Source organism: Lepus europaeus, chromosome 1 (genome assembly GCF_033115175.1).
Source record: "Lepus europaeus isolate LE1 chromosome 1, mLepTim1.pri, whole genome shotgun sequence".
In the NCBI taxonomy this organism is placed as follows: domain Eukaryota; kingdom Metazoa; phylum Chordata; class Mammalia; order Lagomorpha; family Leporidae; genus Lepus; species Lepus europaeus.
The window spans coordinates 160,627,687-160,652,424 of record NC_084827.1 but is presented as its reverse complement, the minus strand read 5'-3'; the positions used below and the strand labels follow the sequence as shown (position 1 = coordinate 160,652,424).

The following is a 24,738-nucleotide window of genomic DNA, read 5'->3' as shown; positions in this document are numbered from 1 at the left end:
AGGTAAATAGGAGTTAACAGAATTGAGCAAATGTGGTAAATAAGGTATCTAACTCCAATTTCTTCTCCAATATTGTCTAGGCATTACTGACAGCAAGGATGAGATTGCTTTAGTTCTTTTTGGGATCAGTTTTCCTTCCTCTGGTATGGGCATTTACCTCTTTAGGGCACCTTTGAAATGATTTTTATTTGCAAGCCTATTTCCTCCACTAGGTGATGAGCCCAACCAGGGTGAAGGCCATGACAGTGTTTGTTGTCTTGGTATCCTATCCCTTGGCCATAATCTCACACTCACCTCTGCTCCTCCATTCCACTATGGCCACCTTGTTCTTGTCCTAAACACATTATTTTGGGCCTTGACCATTGGTCTCCTCAACCCCAGAAAATTGTGACACCTTTGGTTACAATTTTGTAATGTGGGTCTAAATAAAAAGATGATTTGAGGAAATATCCCACCTAAATAGACAACCCATAAATTATTAGTGCATGGAAGAAGTCAATATTTATGGATGCATACTAAGTTCATAACATAAAGATATATAAGACACTTATTATGCTCACCTTTATTTCTGCAAATGATGACATTCAGAGCAATTTTGGAGCACCTCAAAGGCAAAGTAAGCAAATATTAATCAGATTTTATTTTTACTTTATCTTCAATTGTTCATATCTCTGAAAATGCACCAGAGAGCACCAAGCTTATCTTCAAAAATGATGAGTACCTCTTATCTTATCAAACTAATAATAGCTATTTTTTAAAGAGAAAGAGTTATTCTGAAGGTGGGGTTCAGCACCATCCATTAGGAAAATGCCTATGACTCTCTGTGGGGGAGCATGATCAACTCCTCTGGGTTGGTTCACAGCAGTTCTTCCAAGTACTTCTTTCTGAAATAAGAACAGGAATCGAGCACCAGCTTTTTTTGGATGAGGACCCAAATCTCCAAAACCTGATGACTTCTTGGGATTCAACATTTTGAATCTAGAAAGACAACATCAAGAATGATTTTCTTTTTTTTTTTTTTTTTTTTGACAGGCAGAGTGGACAGTGAGAGAGAGAGACAGAGAGAAAGGTCTTCCTTTTTGCCGTTGGTTCACCCTCCAATGGCCGCCGTGGCTGGCGTGCTGCGGCCAGCGCACCGCGCTGATCTGATGGCAGGAGCCAGGTGCTTCTCCTGGTCTCCCATGGGGTGCAGGGCCCAAGCACTTGGGCCATCCTCCTCTGTACTCCCTGGCCACAGCAGAGAGCTGGCCTGGAAGAGGGGCAACCGGGACAGAATCCAGAGCCCCGACCGGGACTAGAACCCGGTGTGCCAGCGCCGCAAGGCGGAGGATTAGCCTGTTGAGCCATGGCGCCGGCCAGGAATGATTTTCTTTTAATTCAGAATCTAGTCATCTGGATTATCTTCTAAGCACAGAAAAGACCCTGTTTGTTTCCAAACTCTGGAAAGGTGTGAGTGATTAAGGCTCTGAGTGAGGTCTTGCAAAACAACAGAAGGCTAACACTGGCTTCTTCATGCTTAGAGCTACTGGTCACCCTTAGGGAATGCTTAACAAATGCAATCCTTTCCTTTCAGTCTTTATAGATTAGATTTAAAAGTCACCATATCTGTTCCACCTCTACCACCAGTAAAAAGGGCTATTCCGCTATTATGCAATTGTACTCTCTTGTCCACTATTTCTGACAAAACTTGAGCACGATGACATTATGGCAGTTTAATTGCAAAGCACATGAGGTGCTAATATGTGTGTATAGCACATACATATCTAGTATATGCAGCTGATACTTACATATAAATTCCTTATGTACTATTCAGGCCAACATAAATGACTGAGTGAATTAAGGACCAACAAATAAATATAAAAATAAATTAAATAAATTATATCAGCAGTTTGAGATTCTGAATGTTTTTGAATAATTATTGTGAGTCAGAAATTCTTACTTACCTATCAAAATAGACACTCCTCCCATTCATTTTAAAATAGCATCACCTCAATACTTAGCTGAGAGTGTAGCTACACAGCCTAAAGTTGGCATTTCCCAGCCTCTTTTGCCTATGATGTCATGTGACTGAGGTCTAGCCAAAGAGATGTAAGGAGTGTTCAGTGGAACTTCTAGGAAGTTTCCTTAAAAATGAAGATGTGTACTTTTTTGCCACACCTCTGTTTTGCCAAAATGTAGATAAGATGGTTGAAGTTTTGTAGTCAGCACCAGGACATTGAGGAGTAATGAGGGCCACACCCTACTATTGAAAACGAAATGGAAGAAACCAAGGACCTAGGTGACTTCACAGGGATGGTCTGCTTCTAGACTTCTATACAAGAATCTTCTATCTTGTTTAAACCATTGATATTTTAGGGTTTTAATTATATGGAGCTAAATCTAACTCAAAGTGATGTGCACAAACCTTTATTGTTACTACAAGCTACTGCGGTAGCCTGGCTTTCCAAATGTTTCACTCCATCCCTGTTTTCTAGTGGCTTTGCTGATCCTTGAGACTCCTTATCCTCCCTGTCACATTTAGTAACATACTCTCATGGATTTCAGACACCAGTTGTAACTTCAAGCGCCTGAACTGATACACAGTGGAGTTCCTTGTCCCAGAAAAATGATCATTTTAGAGGAGGGAGTCAAGTAGGCTTTGTCCACTGGGTGGAAAAATTTGGCAAAAATTGCCCGATTCTCTGCCCTCTATCAAGATGGTAGACAGATCAATGTGGACTAGGATGTTCCCAAAGAACTGTGGGAGACAGGGGATAATTTGAAGAAAGAATCTGGGGGCCAGCACTGTGGCACAGCAGGTTAAAGACCTGGCCTGAAGCGCCAGCATCCCATATGGGCGCTGGTTCAAGTCCTGGCTGTTCCTCTTCCGATCCAGCTCTCTGCTATGGCCTGGGATAGCAGTATAGAATGGCCCAAATCCTTAGGCTCCTGTACCCACAAGGGAGACCCAGAAGAAGCTCCTGGCTCCTGGCTTTGGATTGGTGCAGCTCCGGCCGTTACGGCCATCTGGGGAGTGAACCAGCAGATTGAAGACCTCTCTCTCTGTCTCTACCTCTCTCTGTAACTCTGTCTTTTAAATAAATAAAATAAATCTTCAAAAAAAAAAAAGAAATAAAGAATCTGCTGGAATTCTAAGATACTATATAGGCTACCAGATCTATCTACCAGAGAAGAAAGGAAATTATCAGGAGTTTAAACCATGGAGGTTTCTACTTCCTGTGTGGAGTCCTTGTTGGAAAGGGTGCCTGAGATATTGTCAGATTCAAGCAACTCTACAATACTGTAGGGAGAACAGTCCTCTAGTCCCAACTTGCTGCAGAGCCAGCCACAGAATCCCTTCTCCATATCCCTGGCAGCTTGCCACCATGCTCCCCATGACCACGAGAGTTGGACCACAGCAGCATAGATGCCCAGGGAAGAAGCCATGGCCATGATAAGCACAGGGTAGAAGAGAATGAGGCAGGGACAACATGAGATCTTGTGCCAGAAGGTCCTCTCCTCGTTGTATACAAGGAAGATGTTGTACCAGGTGATAGTGCCATAGTAGAAAGAGACCACAAAAGAGAGGATGAAAACCACAGGCACGCAGACCAGTGTCCAAAGAACCACGTGAGGCCCACGGTCTGCTCCCATCTGGCAGGCATTTCTTCCTTCAGATTCTGTTTCCCTGGATGACTCCTGAGGCTTGGTGAGTTCCTGCAGTTCCTTCTCTGTCAGTGTGACATGGATGTCTACCACATGACCTTTTTTCTTGCCTCGGGTGATGGTCCCGGTTAATGTGACATAGCGACTGTCTGAAGGCATGTCCCACATACCTGCAGGCACAAAGGAAGTGAGAGTCAAGACTGGAAGGGCACATTTCATCACAGTGTTATCCAGAGCATGTATGAGCACCTAAGTGTCCCTTTGCACAACACCTGTCACAGTACTGGAGTTAGCGCCTCAATGGCAGATTGAATGGATCTCCTCTGGGAGGGCAGTTGCTATTATTCTTGCTCCCACAGTGAACTCTTACTCCATGTGCCAGGACCCTAACAAAGTTGTAAGACAGGCTAGGCTTGTTTAACAGATACTCTCTCCACTTTTCTAGGCCTCAGACTTGGCATGATCTCTGTGACATGGAGGCATATGAGAAACTTTGCTATGGACATTACTTCATAATGATGCTATTTCTAGTTAACAAATGCTGTTCAGCTATGGTATGTAAAATTGCATGTGCATGTATTGCACAGATTGGCAGCTCACTCCTTTCCTTCTCACACCCAGCTCCTTGCTGCTCTGAGAGGACCTATTCACATGACTGTGAATACCCCAGCGCTCATATTCAAGCTCTAGATACAGTCCCCACACATACCACATACCATATACACTCAAGTCATACCCTACACATATCCATACCCATACCACACACTGCACACTCCCAAATCTACTCCTCATAATACCCCCATAGAACACACTCCCAAAACACACATACACATACCCAAACACCACATACCCACCCACACATCCACACCATACACACACAAAACACACCATGGACACATACATCCATACCCAAACCGCATATCACAATGCCTATCCCACCCCCACATATAATTTATACAGCCTCCAAACACCACACTCCTCCAACACATACCACATACACACACCCATACCACATACCATACACCCATCATACATATGAACCACATACACAACACACCATGCATACATATCACACATAAACACTAACCCTATACCACATCCATACCACACATCACATGCAATAATACACACACCACACACAACATGCACACACACACACATTACACATACACATGTATGAAGATCTCCCCATACACACTACACATACACATCAACAGGCATTATCCTTCGGCCAATCTGGAAATGAGATTGGAGACAGAGACGTAGACTCCTTGCCACATGGTTGGAAGACCCAGACTGGAGCCACCTAAAGAGCAGGGCCCAGGATATCTGCAAGGTCTCTCACTGCCCATCACAGTCTCCCTTGTCTCAGCAAATGTCACCATCGATGCTCTCCATTGTTGCTGTAAACTACTCGGGAGTCATTATTGATTCCTCTCTTTCCCTCACTCCCCACCTCTAACCAGCAAGTTCCAAATTACATTTTTAATTCAACCTCCTGCTATTATCCCAGTCCAACTTCTACATCAGGGCTATTGTGTCACCAAAATCTGATGATTTCTTGGGATCCAACATTTTGAATCTAGAAGGACACCGTTAGGAATGATTTTCTTTTAACTCAGAATCTAGTCATCTGGCCTAATCTTCTACAATAGAAAAAAAAAATTGTTTGGTCTGAGTGATTAAGGCTCTGAGTGAGGTCTTACCAAACAACAGAAGGCTAACTCTGGCTTCTTCATGCTTAGAGCTACTGATCACCTTTAGGGGAATGTTTAGAAGATGTAATCCCTTCCTTTAAATCTTTATAGATTATATTAAAAAAAATCACCATACCTGTTCTACCTCCACCACCAGGAGGTAGTGATACAATTGTAGTGATACAATACAATTGATTGCAGTGATACAGAAATCTCCCAACAGCTTCCACTCTTACCCTTTGTAATCTATTCTTTTTTTAAAAAAAAAAGTTTTATTTATTTATTTGAAAGACAGAGTTAAAGAGGCAGAGAGAGAGAGAGAGAGAGAGAGAGAGAGAGAGAGAGAGAGGTCTTCCATCTGCTGATTCCCTCTCCAAATGACTCTAATGACCAGAGCCGGGCAGATCCGAACCTAGGAGTCCAGAGCTTCATCCAGTTCTCCCACATGGGTGCAGGGGCCCAAGGACTTGGGCCATCTCATACTGTTTTCCCAGGCCATAGCAGAGAGCAGACTTGGACTGGTACCCATATGGCATGCAGGTGGCAGCTTTACCCACTATGCCATAGTGCCAGCCCCCTGTAATTTTAAAGAGAAGCCAGAATGGTCTTATAAAAATATAAATGAGATGCTGTCTCTTCCTTGCTTAAAATTTTCCACTTATAAGCAAATTCCAACTCTTTGCTGTGACCTCAAGATTCACCATGATGCAGTCCAGGATTTCCATTCTGATTCTCTAGTTCTCTGCACTCCCTACACAGAAATGACTGCATTGTGTAACTGGGCCACTGTCGCTGTATATCCACGGCCTTTGCCCTAGCTGTTCTCCTTTCTTGAAAAGCTCTGCCCCAGATCATATCATGCCTGGCTCCTTCACATCATCTGGATCCACTCAAACAACACTTTCCCAGAGAGGCCTTCCATGAATTATCTCCCCACCTCCACCTTCCACCAGTTACCTTCCCATCACCATGGTTTTATTGTCTTTGGAACTCACCATTACCTGAAATTGCCTTTTATTTGATGACTTCTCCACTGATGATCTTCTGCTGACTAGAAGGTCAAGTGCATGAGAGAAGGGACATTGCTAGCCTTGTTCACTGTGGGCATGAGTCATAGAGATATACCCATATATACCAATAGATATATCTCAACCATTTAATGCTGCATAATAATTAATACAAACAACACACTGTCTCATTAGCAGCAACATTGTTACACATGCCTCCTTATACAAGTTTTATGGGATAGATACTATGAATTTGGGGGATATGGCATATGCTTATTTTGAATTTTAAAAATATTGACAAATTTCCCTTTGAAACTAGCTCCACTGCCACCTGAGGCATTGAGAACATATCCATTTCCCTGTCTTGATATATTTTACCCAGTTTTTGGCAATCCTATTTGTGATGGAAAATTATATCTCACTGTCATACTTTATATTTTCTGATTATTATATGTCAATATTTGTCAATTATCTTACATTAATTGATCAGCATAGTCTGTGTTACTAATTGTTGTGCATAAAGAAGCCTCTTCCATTATACTATGAGTTCTGAAAGAGTGGAGATCACCTCCATATTGCTTAGAACAGGAAATAACAGGTTCTGGGTAAATACTACCATTTGCTGAATAAAGACTACGATATTGTGATAAGAAATGAATCACCAAGAAGAAATACATCAGTGGGCAAATGTCTGTCTTCTGAGAGATGGAGATCCCTTTTGGGCTTCTTCCCATGGCCTCAAACCAGGGGTCCCAGAGACACTCACTGTCATCCATGGGATAGTCTAGGAAATCGTCTCCCTCCTCCTCTTTAGGTTGATCTCCACCCTCCAACTCCCCAGGCTCGTCATCCATTTTCTCATTCTCTGACCGGTAGATGATGACTGATTCAGGGCGAGGATCTTTCTTCTTCTTTTTCCTGCGACCCATTGTGGATTCCCCATCTAGAGCCAGGGCAGCAGCCACAGCCCTTCTCAGGGAACCATGGTGTGGGCTTGGTAGCTGGCTCTGGCCTTCCACAGGTGCCGGCTCTTCCATCCCAGTTCTGACGTCTAGGTATGGTTTATAAAGAGTCTGACTTGCTTGAGCAAATTCAGGATCCTCTCATTACAGATGTTCTTCCTGGCTGGGACCAGGCAAAGCTGTCCCAAGGATGTGTTCGGCCTAAAATGGAATGGAAAGCCATCAACATAGAACAAATAGACTAGAGGTAAAGGGATTTGGGAAATGAGCCTCAACTTGGCAGAAGCCTTCCCCTCCCTTTATTTCCATGACATTTTATTTTGAGAGTTTGGTGGAAATGCTCTTACAAGAACAAATTGTGACTTAATTTGTATTACAATAGTATTTTTTGGCCATTTACACAAACATATAATAGCAGTCAAAACCCATCAGTCCAGTTAGGGGAAGCAGAGAGTTGGAAGACAGAAGACTGTTGAGTGAGGAGGCCTTACTAGTATATGGGAGTTAAGAACCATTCTTACTCCCATCATAACTGGGATAAGTACTCCAGACCGCTGGCTATGGAGCATACATAACAACTACACTCATGTGGCTGCATGGAACTTTGAGCAAGAGGTTTATTTTGGCTCATGGTTTTGGAGGCTCAGGGTTCAAGATTGGGTGGCCCAAGTTCTGCCATCTGGTGAGGCCAGGGGATAGCATTGGCATAGCCTGTGTGCAGGAACAATCATATGTTTTGATTGAACAGGAAACAGGAGAGAGGCTTGGCCCAATTTGGTTTTTATAACCAATCCTCTTGCAAGAACTGCATTCTGTGGCCAGCGCCATGGCTCAACAGGCTAATCCTCTGCCTTGTGGCGCCGGCACACCGGGTTCTAGTCCCGGTCGGGGCACCGATCCTGTCTCGGTTGCCCCTCTTCCAGGCCAGCTCTCTGCTGTGGCCAGGGAGTGCAGTGGAGGATGGCCCAAGTGTTTGGGCTCTGCACCCCATGGGAGACCAGGATAAGCACCTGGCTGCTGCCATCGGAACAGCGCGGTGCGCCGGCCGCAGCGTGCTACCGCGGCAGCCATTGGAGGGTGAACCAACGGCAAAAGGAAGACCTTTCTCTCTGTCTCTCTCTCACTGTCCACTCTTCCTGTCAAAAAAAAAAAAAAAAAAAAAAAAAAGAACTGTATTCTGAGGACATGTCCCCAATGTCCCAAGGACCTCCCAAATGCAATAATTGGATTAAGTTTCCACCCTCTTAGTACCATCAACTTAAGACTTTAGAATTTAATCATGTACTTGTGTTTGGGAGCCATATCCTATTCATAGAAACCTACCCCCAGCTCCTAGAAACTCCTGACCCTCTCATATAAAGCATACAATCATTCCATCCCGAATAGTTCCAAAGTCTTAACTCAGCACAACATTAATCAAAAGTCCAAAGTCTCATCTTAGATTGAAGGCAATCTCCTCCAATTGTGTGTCCCAATACAATCAAAATGAAACAAAACAGAACAACTTACATACTTCCAAGCTACAAGAGTGGAACAGGTATACATTTCCATTCCATAAAAGGATAACGATCATGTAAAAAGAATTAATCAGAGGAAAGCAATATCTAAAACCAGCAGAAAAAATATTAAATTCTAAAGCTGCATGCCTGGCACCCAAGAAACACTAAGGGAGGGTAAGCTCCTGAGGGCTTGGGCAGCTCTGCCCTTGTGGCTTTATAGTCACAGCCTACGCTTCAGTTCTCATTGGCTGGAGTCTCAACCACGCTGTTCCACTGAGCATTGCCTTGGTAGGTACTCCCTGTAGCAATTCCAATCCCACATCTGCACTTGGCATTGTCCTAGTTGGGGCTCTCTGCAGTGTCCCTAGCCCTCTGTGTTTCTCCCTGGACCTCCAGGTTGTTCAACATATCCTTCAAAATCCAGGGGAACACACAATACCTCCAAAACTCTGCTGGTCTTTGCTTACATTGCTGTTCCCTGAGGCAGCATACTAAAGTCTGTGGCTTTCCCAGGATGACCTGGCAAGTAGCTTGCAGCTTTCTTTACTGAGGGCCTCATGTTCCTGGTTCCTCTACCTTTCTGGGCTTTTCACTGTGGCTTCACTCCCATATCTTCACTAGGCATCACTGCATCAGCCTCTCTTACTCTGTGGCACAACTCTGCCTGGCCTCTCAGGTTTTACTGTGAGACCTTGATGGAAGCCGGCATGACCCTGTACCTGCCAAAGCAGCATCAGATAGACTGTGCCAAGGTCTGCTGCCAGCATGATCTGCACCTGGATCCACTTGCACCTTGGCTGCAGTAGCCTCATGGCATTTTGCCTATTAGCTCTCTGCTCCTTTAACCTGCACTAATATTCTAATCAAGAGACTTCTCCACTGCATTATTCCATCCTTAACATGCTATTTTCATTGTTCCTTCTCTGGCCAGGCCATACAGATTTTTCACATCTTTCCACTTTGTTCTCTTTTGCTCCTGATTCTCATTGTAAACCTTACCAGCAACAGCCAAGAACATCCATGCTCCATCCAGAACACCCTGCTGCCTTGAAATTTCCTCTGCCAAACTAGGCCAACCTCTTTAAGTACACCCTTTCATAAAGTATCAAAACAGTGGGCTCTGTTGTGCAATGGATAGTGCACTGGACTTTTAGTGATGAAAGTTATTAAAACACAGGCACAAAAACACCCAGGCTCCTTGACATAACATAATATAATATAACAAGGATGGCCTTTGGTCCATCTGTCAAGAAAATCCTCATTTCCATCCAAGAGTCCTTCAGCCTGGGTCCTCCTGTCCACATTCTAGTTATCAGCATTCTAGTATCCTGAGCCCTCATCAGAATCACCCATGATACTCTGCTTTCAGCATGCCAGGCTTTCTCTAAATTGCTCCTCCAAACTCCTCCAACTTTCCCTTGTAAACCAATTCCAAATGCTCCTGCACATCTTCAGGGTGATTAACTGGATTCCTCAGCTTTTCATAACTATAACACATCCTGGGAGAAGCCACCTGTTTTGGCTCAGGGTTTTGGAGGTTCACAGTTCAGATTGGGTGGGCCTCACTGGCTTGACCATCTGGTAAGGCCAGAGGATGGCAATGGCAGGATTTGTAAGGAAAAATCACATGGCAAAGCAGAGTGAGGGGCTAAGCCAACTTGTCTTTTATAACTCTCCCTTGCACAAGAACTGCATTCTGAAGGCAGGCCCCCAGTGTCCCCAGGACCTCCCACTAGATGTACCCCCAAACACCACCATCAGCGTTATCAGTTTGTGAATTTGTGATTTAACCATCTGCATAAATTTGATAACCATATATTATTCAATCCACAGGATACACTTTCCCCCCTCATTGCAATGTTTTTAATATTTACACATGTTTTATGTCCAATGGAATGACATCATTTTAACATTTGTGGCAGGTCATTGCCCTCCCTAGCCCCCTCATCCACTGTCTCCTCTGTCCCCTATTTTAAAAAAAAAATTCATTTGTCTGAGTTGCAGAGGTAAAGATAGAGAGAACCAGACAGACACAGAGCAGGGGAGCTCCCATTTGCCGTTTTACTCCCCGCATGCTCACAATGGCTGGGGCTGAAGCCAGGAGCTGAGAATACAATCCAAGTCTCCCATGTGAGTGGCAAGAACCTAACCACATGAGCCATCACCTCATCCTGAATTAGCAGGAACTCAGATGCTTACTTTGGCAGGACATATACTAAAAAAAAAAAAAAAAAAAAAAAAAAAAAAGAAGTCAGAGTCAGGAACCAGAGCCAGGTACTCCTGTATGGGAAATGGACATCAAAATCTCTGGACTAACCACTTGCTCTTATTCTGTCCTCTGTTGGTTTACTTATCTGATTCCCCACTGGACTGGCTGATGTTGGGTTTTAACGAACTTTGTCTTCTGGGAATGTAGCCCAGATGCTGGAATAAATCAGTTAAGATATTTCGCAAATGATATCTGTAGGAATAAATTGGCAGGTTTCACTTTGACCTCATCACCTGAGTTTGCCCTGGTTGGGAGAGAGATTTTTGTAAAGAATAAGCAAGATTATCTTACTATGCCATCTTTTAAAGACAACAGAGTATTCATGATGCATTGTTTGTGCCTGCAAAATAACTTTGAGCTAACACTGGTTTTCTAGAGACACATTAGGAAACGTTAACTGGAGTTTTAAATGTGAAATCAAGGTAAGTAAAAGAAAACTGAGAATGAGGAGCTCTCACGTTTAAATTCAACTGATCTCCAAGATGGTTGTTGGTGGCTGAAATACCGAAGACAACAAAGGTACATCAAGGAAGAGCCAGGGCAGAGGTAACATGGCTCCAGAGAACAAGAAACCCAACCATGAGAACACTGAGTGGGCCTTGGTGCTAATGGGCTCAATCAGGGCTCTAACACCAATGTGGTCTCAATATAGAAGAGAGTGGATATTTACCCAGAGGGGACTGGAGCAGAAGCTGAGAGGCTACTGTCCTCTCCAAAATTAAGATTGTTTAGATCTTGCTATTAAAGATGTATATGAATTTTGAATTCTACTCTGTAAATGTGTTTAATACAAAAGATGTTTGCCCTGGCCCAAGTGCTAACTGATGCCCAAGAAGACACATTATAGCAATACTGTTATGAGTGACTGTTTAGCAAACCACTTTCTATCCACCTTAAGGATACAAACATCACAGCTTGAAAGGCTACTTGCTATGATTTGAAGATGATTTGACCCAGAACTCATACAGGACATTAACTTCAAAGTCATAAGTTAAGAAGCAATAAGAGAGTGAAAACTTAATCTGATTATAGTGTTAAAAATTGGGGCCTGGTGTAAGGCCCTTAGGTCAATGGGGATGTGTTATCAGAAGGGAGTTTTCATGACAGGGTGTTTATAAAAGCCAGAGTTTAGGCTTAATCTCTCTGTCTTTGCTTCCTAGCTCACCATGTAATACTCCCTCTGCCCATGCCCCAACATGGCCACCTGCTACCTTCATAGATGCCAAACCAACAGGGTTGCTCAGTCTTTCACATGAGATAATAACTCATGAGATAAGTATGAGATAATAAATCTTTTCAAATTATTAAAAAAATTATTGGAAGGAGAGACAGAGACAGACCAAAACAGATCTTCCATCTACTGGTTCAGAATCAATGCCCAAAACAACCAGGGCTAGGCCACACCAAAGGCAGGAAGCTAGAACTCAATCCAGCTATCCCACATGGGTGTCAGTAACCCTAGTACTTGAGCAAACAACTGCTGCCCTCCAGAGTGTGCATTAGCAGGAAGTTGGAATTGGAAGTGGGGCTGAGACTTGAATGCAAGCACACCAAATGTGGATGCAGGTGTTCCAAGTGGGGTTTCAACTGCTGCACCAAATGCGTGCCCAAATATTTTCTAATTTTTTTTTTTGACAGGCAGAGTGGACAGCAGAGGGAGACAGAGAGAAAGGTCTTCCTTTTTGCCGTTGGTTCACCCTCCAATGGCCGCCGCGGTAGGCGCGCTGTGGCCGGCGCACTGCGCCATTCCGATGGCAGGAGCCAGGTGCTTATCCTGGTCTCCCATGGGGTGCAGGGCCCAAGAACCTGGGCCATCCTCCACTGCACTCCCCGGCCACAGCAGAGAGCTGGCCTGGAAGAGGGGCAACCGGGACAGGATCGGTGCCCCGACCGGGACTAGAACCCGGTGTGCCGGTGCCACAAGGCAGAGGATTAGCCTGTTAAGCCACGGCGCCGGCCTATATTTTCTACTTTTAAAGTTAGTTGCATCAGGCACTTCGTTGTCGTAATGAACATCTGACAAATACACTACCCTAATCTACAATGTTTTCTTAACTTCCTTTTACTCAGCGTGTGTTTTCAATCAAGGGGTTGAGAATGAAATCTCAAGCATTTCAAAGATGGGAGTTTCAGAGCTAGGAGAGAGGGAGTTCACTTGTACTAATTTCTCGTTCTTTTAAGATATAGGATATTCAGAGAGAGAGAGATAAGAATGACAAAGAGCACAGTGAGAAGGCAAGTTATAAATCTCACATTTCTTTTTCCCTAGTTCTTTTTGTTTGCTGAGGGGCAGTGCTTTAGGGAGATATAGGCATGGCCAAGTGAACACAAGCATGGAGATGATAACCATTGTCAATGGGCTTTGTAAAAATGTGCAATGTTCCAACACTCCAGATTTGAGTAATCTGTGAGGAGATTGGGAGAGAACAATGTTAGAAAACTAGAAGACCTTCCTGAGCCGAAGAACAGAATAAAATGGAAAATCAGTGCTGAGAAAAACTCTGGAGTTTTCTGGGGATTTGAAGACAAATACGACCATAGAAGGCCAGAAGAGAGATGGGCTTAGAAGACCTCATTAAAAACCTGATGGTCAATGTGAAATACAAAACCTTGATAACCTGCAGGCCCTCCTTTGCTTCTGGCACAACTCCTCTCAGAGAGTGCCCAGTATCTAACTCGCAAAGCAAACACCATCCTGTATTTACATTGAGATGATTTCATCTTCTCCCTAAGATTAGAACATTACCCTTTGAGCATACAAAATGTTCCCACAAACTTAGGAAAGATGGATTGTTTTGTAGCCAAGACAAAATGTAGCCATCAGAATCATTTGCTCTCTGCTGTGGCCTGGGAGTGCAGTGGAGGATGGCCCAAGTGCTTGGGCCCTGCACCCGCATGGGAGACCAGGAGAAGCACCTGGCTCCTGGCTTCGATCAGCAAGATGCGCTGGCTGCGGTGGCCATTGGAGGGTGAACCAACGGCAAAAAGGAAGACCTTTCTCTCTGTCTCTCTCTCTCACTATCCGCTCTGCCTGTAAAAAAAAAAAAAAAAAAAAATTTGTTCAATTGATCAACAACATTTCCCAGCGTCTTAGAACAGGCAGCTATAACAAAACTCCATAAGTTGGGCAGCTTATAAACAACAGATATTTCTTCCTCATGATACTGGAAGCTGGGAAGTCCCAGATCAAGGTGCTGGCAGGTTGGGTGTCTGGTGAGGACCTGTATCCCAGTCCATAGATAGCACTTTTCTGTTGCGTCTTCACATGGTGGAAAATGCACTTTGGTACCACTTTAAGGTCACTGATTCCAGTCACAAAGGCTGTGCTTCATGACTGAATTACCCCCTAAAGTCTCTCCACTTACTAATATCACCACCTTGAAGGTTAGGATTTCAACATATAGATTGAGGTAGCTGAAGCATTCAGACCATAACACTCAGTGAAGAGACTTTGGGAAGAAACTCATCAGTCAATCATTTCTGAAAGTAAACCAGCTCTATTTAAGCTAACTGGAGCTGGCCCTGATGGCATAGCTTTCCAAAGCATGCTTCCTTGAATAATTTTAAAACTAGTTATAGTTTTCATGGCTGCACAACAAGCAATCTTTTCCTGGGGCCAGCATTGTGGCACAGTGGGTTAAGTTGTCACTAACAAAGTTGACATCCCATATTAGAGTTCCAATTCATGTCCTGGCTACTCTGTAACAACCCTTTCATGAGAATGACCTTCCGAGGGTACAATCCCATGACCAAGAAGCTCCCACTAGGCATCATCTCCTAAAAGTTTCAACACCTCCCAGTGGCACCACCCTGGGGCCCCAGCCTTTTACACATGGGCCTTTGAAAGATATTAAATATCCAAGCTAATATCCAAACCATAGAAGATAATTCCAGTTTATAATGGGCTTATCAGGATGTAACCACATCATAATTTGAGGAGCTTTTGTGCTGGCACTACTCTATTTAATTATACATTCAGTAAACATTTATTGAGCAGTACTACATGCCAGATATTGCACAATTGCTCCAGGCACAAGAACCTAATGAAGCAAGTACTATTTTGCAGAAGAGGGCCCTTGGATTTAATAGCAGAAACCAAAACTTCTGGGAGGCTTACTGTGTGCTGGGTGCCATGCTAAGTGCTTCACAGTAATGCTGTTTAATTTCCACAATAGACTGGTGAAATAGGTACCATTATTATGCCCATTTAGGGGAATAATTTGCTCAAGTTTACATAGCTAGTAAGTGGCAGGGCTGACCCTCATATCCAGACTTTCTGATTTCAAAGCCCTTGTTCTTTTTATGTGCCATACTGCCTGCCAACATTTACCCAAGGTTCTATACTTAAACTTTTAGAATTTATTTTGATGACCCCATTTCCCATATTAATGGTATACTTCTATATCCTTAATGATAATCAATTTCTAAGTCCTTCCAATCATCCCTATGAAATTTCTTTGCCAATTTGTTCATTCAAATTTATACTGCCACCATCTGCTAAAACACAGCCCTCAACTATTGTCTCAAAGCTGGGTTTTTTGTCTTCCATTACAGAATTCTTCTTTGAGTGTTTTAAATGTTGATTAACAAAACAAACCAAAATGTCATTTATATCTCGTCCTGCCACTTATGACCTACTGTTTGAGATTCTTCATATTCATGCCCACATCGGGATTCAGTAACAATTTTCCCTTTCCCTTTATCCTTCCCCATACCTCATCTGATTTTGTTGGTTCCTTCATTTTCTTTACTCTTCTCCATCTCTTTCTCTTTTTTTGAACCTAAAAACCTTTTGGTTAATGTATACAAACTTCATGCATTTCATATATATATATATATAGATATATATAGATATAGATACATAGATATAGATTTAGGAACATTATTCCCATCCTGCCCTCCCTCCCACCTGTAATCCTACCCTTCTTCCTCCTCCCAATCTTATTTCAGGCTCAAGACAGATACTCGTTCATGTCCCCTTCTGGGACTCCCTTAGCGTACATGGCTTTCCCCTCCTACCTCATTGTGGCAGGAATGTGGAGAGAACTCAATGGATGGTCAAGTATGAAATCCCTAGTATGTGACTGATACTTCCCAACACTTCGCAAATGCTGGTTCCCATTCTGTTTCTTTTGCTTCTTCCTATTCTATATTTTAGCAACATTTCTCATTTGTCCACATTCTTAGTTATTATGCAGCATTTCATATTATTGTATTGACTATGGATGGAATCATGAGCTTTCATTCATCTTCCCATGTAGTTTGTAAACCTCTATATATCTGGAATATATAACCCTTCTTCCTCATTACCAGTGGGAAGACGCCAGGGGCTGGACATGAGACAGAAAGCCTTGATGTGCCCATTGACTTGATAGGACAGAGGAGAAAGGAAAATGCCTATTCAGAAATATGATAAAAATGTCTTTAATAGCTAAAAAGACCTAATTTTATTTCTCATTTTTGTATATGTTATTATGCATATGTTATTAATCTGAGAGGCAGGTTCTGAACATCTCTTTTTCCTTTTGATTTCATAGGAAAGATGGAAAAAATGATTACTCAATTTCCAAGACTTTAACCAACAAATACACAGTTTTGTGTTTTCTTTGAGTGTTAGGCTTCACCCATCCTCCTCACACAGTTCAATGATTATGAATGACAAGGATGCTGCAGAATGTGAACCTTAATTAATCTTGTGCTTTGAACTCTGTCATCCTGTGGCCAGGGTAAGGGGTCGGGGGAGGTGGATGTAGTTGTTTTTTTAATATTTTATTTATTATTTATTTGAGAGGTAGAGCTACACAGAGAGAGAGACAGAAAGAAAGCTCTGACTTACTTAGGACAGAGTTAGTCTTCTGTGTATAAAGTTAATTGAAAATGGATCATAGTGGAGAATAGGACTGGGAATGGAAGAGGGAGGAGGAGAAAGAGAGGTGGGAGTGTGGGTGGAAGGGAGGGGATGATGGGAAGAATCACTATATTCCTAAAGTTGTACTTATGAAATGCATGAAGTTTATATTCCTTAAATAAAAGGCTTCTTTGAGGGAAAAAAGCTAATAAGAAGATAAGCCATAAGTTTGTACAAAATATTTTCAGAAACTTATCTGTTAAGGATTGATATCTGGCCGGTGCCATGGCTCACTAGGCTAATCCTCTGCCTGCGGTGCTGGTACTCCGGTTTCTAGTCCTGGTTGGGGAGCTGGTTCTGTCCCAGTTGCTCCTCTTCCAGTCCAGCTCTCTGCTGTGGCCCGGGAAGGCAGTGGAGGATGGCCCAAGTGCTTGGGCCCTGCACCCACATGGGAGACTAGGAGGAAGCACCTGGCTCCTGGCTTCGGATTGGTGCAGTGCCAGCTGTAGTGGCCACTTTGGGGGTGAACCAATGGAAGGAAGACCTTTCTCTCTGTCTCTCTCACTGTCTAACTCTGCCTGTCAAAAAAAAAAAAAGGATTGATATCTAAAATATACAAAGGATTCTTAAAACTCAACACTAATAAAATGAACATATGATTGAAAAAAAAAAAAAAAAAAGGTCTTCCATCCCCTGGTTCACTCCCCAAATGGCCACAACAGCGGGAGTTGGCTCAATCCGAAGCCAGGGGCCAGGAGTTTCCTCCAGGTCTCCCACGTGGGTGCAGGGAACCAAACACTTGGGCCGTCTTCCACTGCTTTTCCAGGCCATAGCAGAGAGCTGGAATGGAAGAGGAGCAGCCAGGACTAGAACTGGTGCCCATATGGGACGCTGGGGCTGCAGGCAGAAGTCTAACCTACTGCACCACAGCGCCAGCAGTGTTTTAAAGAACATATACTTAGAATAAGTGGTTTTTCAGGCGTGGAAAGCCAAGACACTGTGGCAAAAAAAAAACGACCTAAATGAAAGATCTCTGTGAGTGAGATCCCAGCAGAAAGAACGGGCCATCAAAGAAGGCAGTACCTTTCTCTGAAGGGAGGAGAGAACTTACACTATGACTATGGGCTTGTCTAAATAAGATCGGAGTTGGTGAACTCAAGAGGCTTCCATAGCCTTGGCAACTCATGACAAGAGCCTCGGGTGATTACTGACATCGTAAATAAGAGTGTCAATTATTAAATCAACAATGGGAGTCACTGTGCACCTTCTCCCCACGTAGGACCTCTGTCCTTAATGTGTTGTAATATGAGAATTAATGATAAAATTACTACTCAAATAGTACTCTATTTGTGTGTCTTTGTGGGTGCAGTCTGTTGAAATCTTTACTTAGTATATACTAAGTTGATCTTCTGTATATAAAGATAATTGAAAATGAGTCTTGATGAAGAATGGGATGAGAGAGGGAGTGGTAGATGGGATCCTTCTGGGTGGCAGAGAGGTTATGGGGGGTGGGGGTGGGGGGCACTGTAATCCAAAAGTTGTACTTTGGAAATTTATATTTATTAAATAAAAGTTGAAAAAAAAGAATAAGTGGTTTTTAATCCACTCTTGGAAGAAATTCTACAGATAATTTAGACTAGTCTAAGAGGCCATGACCTCTTACCCAAAGTTCTGAAAAATACTCTATTTTTTGGTTTCTACTCTATATGCCTTCCAATCAACTTTCCACTCAGCAGTAAGAAATATATTTTGAAATCATAAACAAAATCATTGGTTTCTTTTCCTGCCAAAAACCTTCCTGTGACTTTACACAGTTATGAAGTGAAATGCAAACTTTTCACATGGCTTAAGGTACCCACTTATCGTATCCTGTACTTTCTCCTCGCCCTTACTTTGCTGCAATCACACTGGATGCCACTATATACCTCAAGAGCAGCACACATTTTCCCATTCAAGGCCCTCTGAAGTGCTGCTGGCTGAGCCAATGCTTTTCCCCTTTCCCATCACATGTTCATCTCTTTTGATTCCCAAGTCTCTGTTGAAATGTCACCTCCTCTGAGGCCTTCTTGACACTTGATCCAAAAAAAGTCCTGTCCTGATTCTCTTTATTATCAAAATAGTTTGTTACTTTGTAATGAAGTATGTATTTGCTAGTTTACTTGTTTATTGTCTATCACCTCTACTAGAATATAGCTTCTATGAAGGGTTCCATACAAATAGGCCAAAGGTAAATGTTCAGTGAAATTATTTCTAAGTGACTGGGTAAAAATTCGGGACTATCAAAGACTTGTCAAAGACTGAAACTGAAAGAGGCTTGATAACAAGATGTTAATGAGCTGCTTTGTATGTCAGTTGTGGAACAATTTTTAGGTGCTCCTCCTTACATTTATTTTCTTTTCTCTATTTTAATAACGATGTTTCAGCTGGTCACATGGTGTCCCTGGTAAATATAACATTTCCCAGTATCCTTTGCAGTCATATGTGATGATACGATGAACCCTGGCCAATGGGATGTGAGTAGGTGTGATATGTGCAACTTTGCTCTCTGGTCTTCCTCTTTTCACCTTTAGAGTTGAATGCCAATCTGAAGCCATGCAGACAAGGCATCCTCTTAAGGACAGCAGATGAATGAGTTGGAAGGAGTAACAGCTACCCTAGTAGTCATACTCTCTCTTTCTCTGGACTGTAATAAGAAAATAAATGCAGATATACATAGTTTAAATGAATGACTATTTTGGTCTCTTGGGGAAACCATACAGAAATCCTCACTAATATATCGGGGATTTCCAAGGTTATTTTACCTCTTCTGGTTCCAATTTGACAACCCTGAGCTTAGGCAGGTCACAATATATATTTCAGAAAGCACAAAATGGCATCATTCCTAATAATTGGGTCATTATCCAAGTGGTTTTAATTCTCCTGGGTGGATGAAGAATTCTGAAACTCAGCTGTCCAGAACAATGGATATCACATTGATATTGGCTCAGGTTCCACCAGAAACCCACTGGAGAGCTCAATACTGTATATGAAGCTATTCTCTCCTTGTAGTGAGATGCTCAACTAGTACCCCATGGGCGCTTTGTTAACAGAAACCAACAGTTCTTAGGCATTCAGTAAAAACCCAAAGGCTCACTATGCCACAAAATAAGTATCTATCTAGCAATAAGAGTTTTGTACAGTTGAGCCATCAACAGGAAATCTAGTTATTACCTGCTGTTGGTCAGTTTCCATCCCACAACTGTCTCTAACGTCCACCTCAAACCTGTAGGTTCTGAAATTCTCATCAGCTGGCATGATTTCCCTATAGTAAGCTGAGACTTCTCTATTATCAGGTTTCCACAGGAGCAGCACTGATCTGGTGTGTTCTCCAAATCCATGCAGGTACTCAGCAGAACTGGGGAATTGCTGGGTAGAGAAACTAGGAGTGTCTGAAGCTTCTGCCCTTATGTACATTGCAGGGAAGCAAGTAACATACAAGGATGAAACATGGCTGGAGAAAGCTATTAAATGGTAGACTCAGGACACAAGGAGTTTGGGTCTCATGAAAAGTAGGAATCTACTGTTTCCTTCTCCTCCATGTACTGAAAGCACAGATCAGTTAACTCCTTGGGGTAGGCTTTTGGTGCCCTTGCGAACTCACCAACTGGGGGACTGGCATTGTGGCACTATGGGTTAAGCTGCCATCTATGATGCCAGCATCACATATGGGTACCAGTTCAAGTCCCTGCTGCTGCACTTCTGATACAGCTCCCTGCTGATGTGCCTGGAAAGGTGGAAGATGGCCCAAGTGCTTGGGCCCCTGCCACCCTTGTGGGAGACCTGGATGGAGCTACAAGCTTCTGGTTTTGTCCTTCTATCGTAGCCTCAGCTATCACAGTCATTTGGGGAGTGACTCAACTGATGGAAGTCTCTCCTCCTCTATTCTGCCTCTCAAATAAATAAATATATAATTTTTTCAAAGTCACCACTTGAGACACCTGCATCCCTATTAGAATCCCTGGGTTCAAGTTCCAGCTCCACTTCTGATCCAGCTTCCTACAAATGTGCATTCTGGAAGGCAGCAGTTGATGGCTCAAGGACTTGGGTCCCTGACACATACATGGGAGGACAGGATTTAGTTCCAGACTCCTGGTTTTGTCCTGCCCCAGCCCCAGCTATTGGGGATATTTGGAAAATCTTTCTCCCAAATGTTTAAATCAATTTTTTTAAAATAACTCCTCTCATAGAGAAAGATGGGCCCATTATATATGTTATCTGAAATTTCATGTGAGAGCTTATCATTTTAATTATTGCAATTAGTCTAAATTTAAATGAGTTACTATTTGGACAAACCACCAAAAAAACCACTAGGGGGGCTTCCCATTTGCTACCTTTAGCTGAGGAACTTTCCAAATCAGGGTGTGCCCACTCTATTGGGCTACAAATGTTAGGAAGCAACTCTTTTTTATATTTGTATAAAAGATTTACTTATCCATGTAAAAGGCAGAGTTACAGAAAGAGAGAGGCAGAGGCAGAGAGAGAGACTTCCATCCACTGGTTCACTCCTCAAATGGTCACAATGGCCAGGACTGGGCCTGGCTGAAGCCAGGAGCCAGGAGCTTCATCTGGGCCTCCCACATGGTTGCAGGGGCCCAAGGACTTGGGACATCTTCTTCTGCTTTCCCAGGCACATTAGCTAGGAGCTGGATCAGAAGTGGAGCGATCAGGATTCCAATCAGTGCCCATGTGGGATGCTGGCACTGCCGACTGCAGCTTTAACCCACTGAGCCCCCGTCCCGCCCCAGGAATAGACTTTGTATACCTTTCTCATATGGAACCTGAATGACTGGGGCTGAGGGTGGAGTAACGTAATTTGGGAAGCTGATTTACTACTACTCGAGTGAATTGTGCCTGCCTCAGTCCTGCTGCTCTTTCAACTCTTCTCTGGTCTGTGCATCTGCCAGTCAGTGGGTCACAAATGCCTTGCTGGGGGGGGCAAGGGCAGGGGCAGAGCCTCCAAATTACACCTTGGCTCACCATCAACTAGGAAATGTTCATCTTTTTTACCACTGAAAATTACCTTCAGCCCCTGCCAGAAAGACTCTCTCACCAATGTAAAGATGAACTATGATGTCACAGCATCCTGGAATGTCGTCCACTCTCTCTATATACAGTCGTGAATTGGCTATGAAGATGGTCAGGCTGTTGCCAGTTCCTTTGGGGTCTTGTGCGCAGCATTTCTCTTGTCATTGCCTGACCTATTTGGCCCCCAAAGGCTCTCAGGCTCAGGTGGGTTCAGGGGCAACAGGCTATCTACAGAGGAAACATTTCCTGGCAGCAAGGGTAGCTGACTTACAAGGGCTTGGACATCTCTTTATTGTGAGAGCTGCAAGCACTGATCTTCTCCATCTGATTGGTTGTTGTCCTATGTTTCCCCACACACATACCCTTTCCAACTCCCAATCCCACTCACAATGTACGTACAGGTGAGAGCAAAAACTGTACCAAGACAGGGAAATCCAACTGTCTCATTTACTGCACTGTCTCTCCCTTGCCTACAACAGTACCTGGCACACCACAGGTGCTCATGAACTATTGGCTGAATACTGTGGACTGTTTGAGAGCCTTATTTACATGAGAGCGCTCAGGAGTGGTCTTGTATGAAGGCAAGGGTGGGACTGGATGTCTCACTGACATTCCATCAGCACTAAGATTCCGTGACTCTACATGCTGAGACTCCCACAAGCTCTGTCAGCTGGAGCCAGCAGCTGCTCTGCAGAGCGGAGAAAATGAAGTTGCAGGCAGATGGCTGGGGGAAGGGTGGGAAGAAGGGCGAGCTGCAAAAATCTTTAGGAGGAAGGCAGCCACTGCTAACGGGGCATGACAGAGCCAGTGGTGGGCTGGAAGGATCATGGCCACAGTGATGCATTTGCCCTTGAGGACAAAAGAGGCACTGATGCAGAGCTTGGGAAAGAGCAGCCACGGGTTCAGCCACGGAGGTGGTCCATGCAGAGCAGCGTGGCTTCCCTGGGAAGAGATGGCTCAAGCAGGAGCCAGAACTGAAATCCAAAAACAAAGGGCTTCCTGGCAGCACAACTATTGTGTGCCTCCAGGTCTCTCTGAGTTGGCAGGTTTTCTAAGCCTGACTGAGGACACAGGCAGAGGCACAGACCATGCCTCCTTATTTTTAATAAAAGATCACTTGAAGAGGTCCAGAATCTCCCTTAATCATGGGTTTTTCTTGACTCTTTTGCCCCTAATCCTACAACTTCTTTGGAGCTGAGGAATGGTGCCTTGTCATTCATTCTAACTGTGGGCGTGACTGACTCAGAGCCCCCACCTGTCATCTTTTCAGTGGAAGATCTCAGAATCCCTTGTTTCATTGGCTCAGCCCTCACTGAGGCCACAGAAAGCATGAGTAAATTATCTTCAGAAGCAATTTTAATGTGCCCCAACCCCCAAGAAAAGAAGCTTAGAATTTTCTAGAATAAGGTATTCTATAGAATTGAGTTGAAATATCTTTTTCTGTTTAAGAAAATACTGGTGCCATTGGGATCAAGACATCAGGAATTATGTTTTTTTTTTTTTTCTGCAAGAATTGATCTTTCCTATTTAAATCTACTTTTTTTTTTTTCTCTAAAGGAGGTGAAGGTGTTGTAATTTTTGTCAATTGGCCCCAACAGTTAGTGAGTCCTCTGTAAATTGCCTGGCAAATGGGAACCAGTAGAGATGTCTTTCTTTACTAAGTGTAGATTGGGATTATCAGTAACAAAGGGTTAAGTGTTTCTGAGAAAGAGGCCAGAGAAGGGCAGGGGATGCAGGAACAGGAGCACGTGTGGGCAGGAATTGCAGCCTGGCGGGAGGGTGGAACCTGGTGCAGGAAGTCATGTCGGATCCTCTGAGGCAGACCCATTTTCAATTTGCTTTGTGGATCCTAGTTGGTGGGCCCGACAAAAACAACAACAATGACACAATGTGTCGGCTTTTGCCTTATCTGAATCCCTGGTAGGGGAAAACAAGCTCTGTGACAGTACTCAGAAGCCGCAGGCTGCCTGGATTGATACTGCACCAGACTCGCTTCCTGCACCTGCCGGGTTTTTCAGGGAGGAAAGAACAAGCAGAATCTGAATAATAAACCAGTGTTACTGGGCACCAATACACCATAGGAAACGTCCCCCCAGGCTCTTAGGCTCGCCCCCCCCCTCCCCCGGGGTAAGGGCTAGACTGCTGGGCAGGACCCAAGACACCTGCAGAGGCGCCTTGCAGGAAGCACGCGCCCTTTCAGGAAAGATCCTTTTTTTGGATTTGTGCAACGCTGGCAGAAATGGATCAGCTCTCAGATCCGACAACCGCTGTTTCTTCCCTTCATTTCGGGGTCGGTGGCTGGGGACGAGTTTACTGCCTAAGTCATTTATGATCTTGCTTCGGGGGAGTAGCTGCATCCGCACCTCCTCTCTCTGCGCACCCCTGCTCGCTCCCGGAGGGCGAGAAGAGCCAGAGGTCGTAGGGTCCCCTCGGCCGTGCCTGCCCCCTCGCCCCTTCCCAGCCAGCGGCCCCGCCGCACGCAGGCGAGGGCGGCGCGGGCGCCGAGCTGCAGCCTTTCCCGTTCCAGGACATCATCTTAATTAACCATAGCAGCAATGGCCCTGAGGACTTAATTTTCAAATAGAACACACCTCTGCTTTTTTTTTTTTTTGCATTTTTTTCTTACCCTCCCCCCCCTTCCCAAATGGAATCGAAATTCTTAAAAAGCGAACGAGGAGTCTCACCCGCGCAAGCCCGGAGACCGACGCCGGCGTAGGATGCGGACGGTCTGGAAGCGGCCACGGGGG

At 43.9% G+C, this 24,738-nt stretch overlaps 1 protein-coding gene across 1 annotated transcript; it reads right to left on the bottom strand.

Moving 5' to 3' along the window:
• Positions 1 to 2,970: 2,970 nt before the first annotated feature.
• On the bottom strand, positions 2,971 to 24,728 carry TMEM169 (transmembrane protein 169). Its single transcript, XM_062201850.1, has 3 exons — positions 24,676 to 24,728; positions 7,116 to 7,512; positions 2,971 to 3,815 (listed from the first exon to the last, which is right to left on the bottom strand). Exons 2-3 carry the CDS (start codon positions 7,384 to 7,386, stop codon positions 3,193 to 3,195), a joined length of 894 nt encoding a protein of 297 aa, XP_062057834.1. The 5' UTR covers positions 7,387 to 7,512; positions 24,676 to 24,728; the 3' UTR covers positions 2,971 to 3,192.
• Between the last annotated feature and the right edge of the window lie 10 nt (positions 24,729 to 24,738).

Excerpts from the sequence above, each read along its gene's own strand:
- TMEM169 (XM_062201850.1), bottom strand. The coding sequence starts at position 7,386 with ATGGAAGAGCCGGCACCTGTGGAAGGCCAGAGCCAGCTACCAAGCCCA. Across the intron at positions 3,816-7,115 it reads AGACTATCCCATGGATGACA|GTATGTGGGACATGCCTTCA; the intron begins GTGAGTGTCTCT and ends TTGTGCCTGCAG.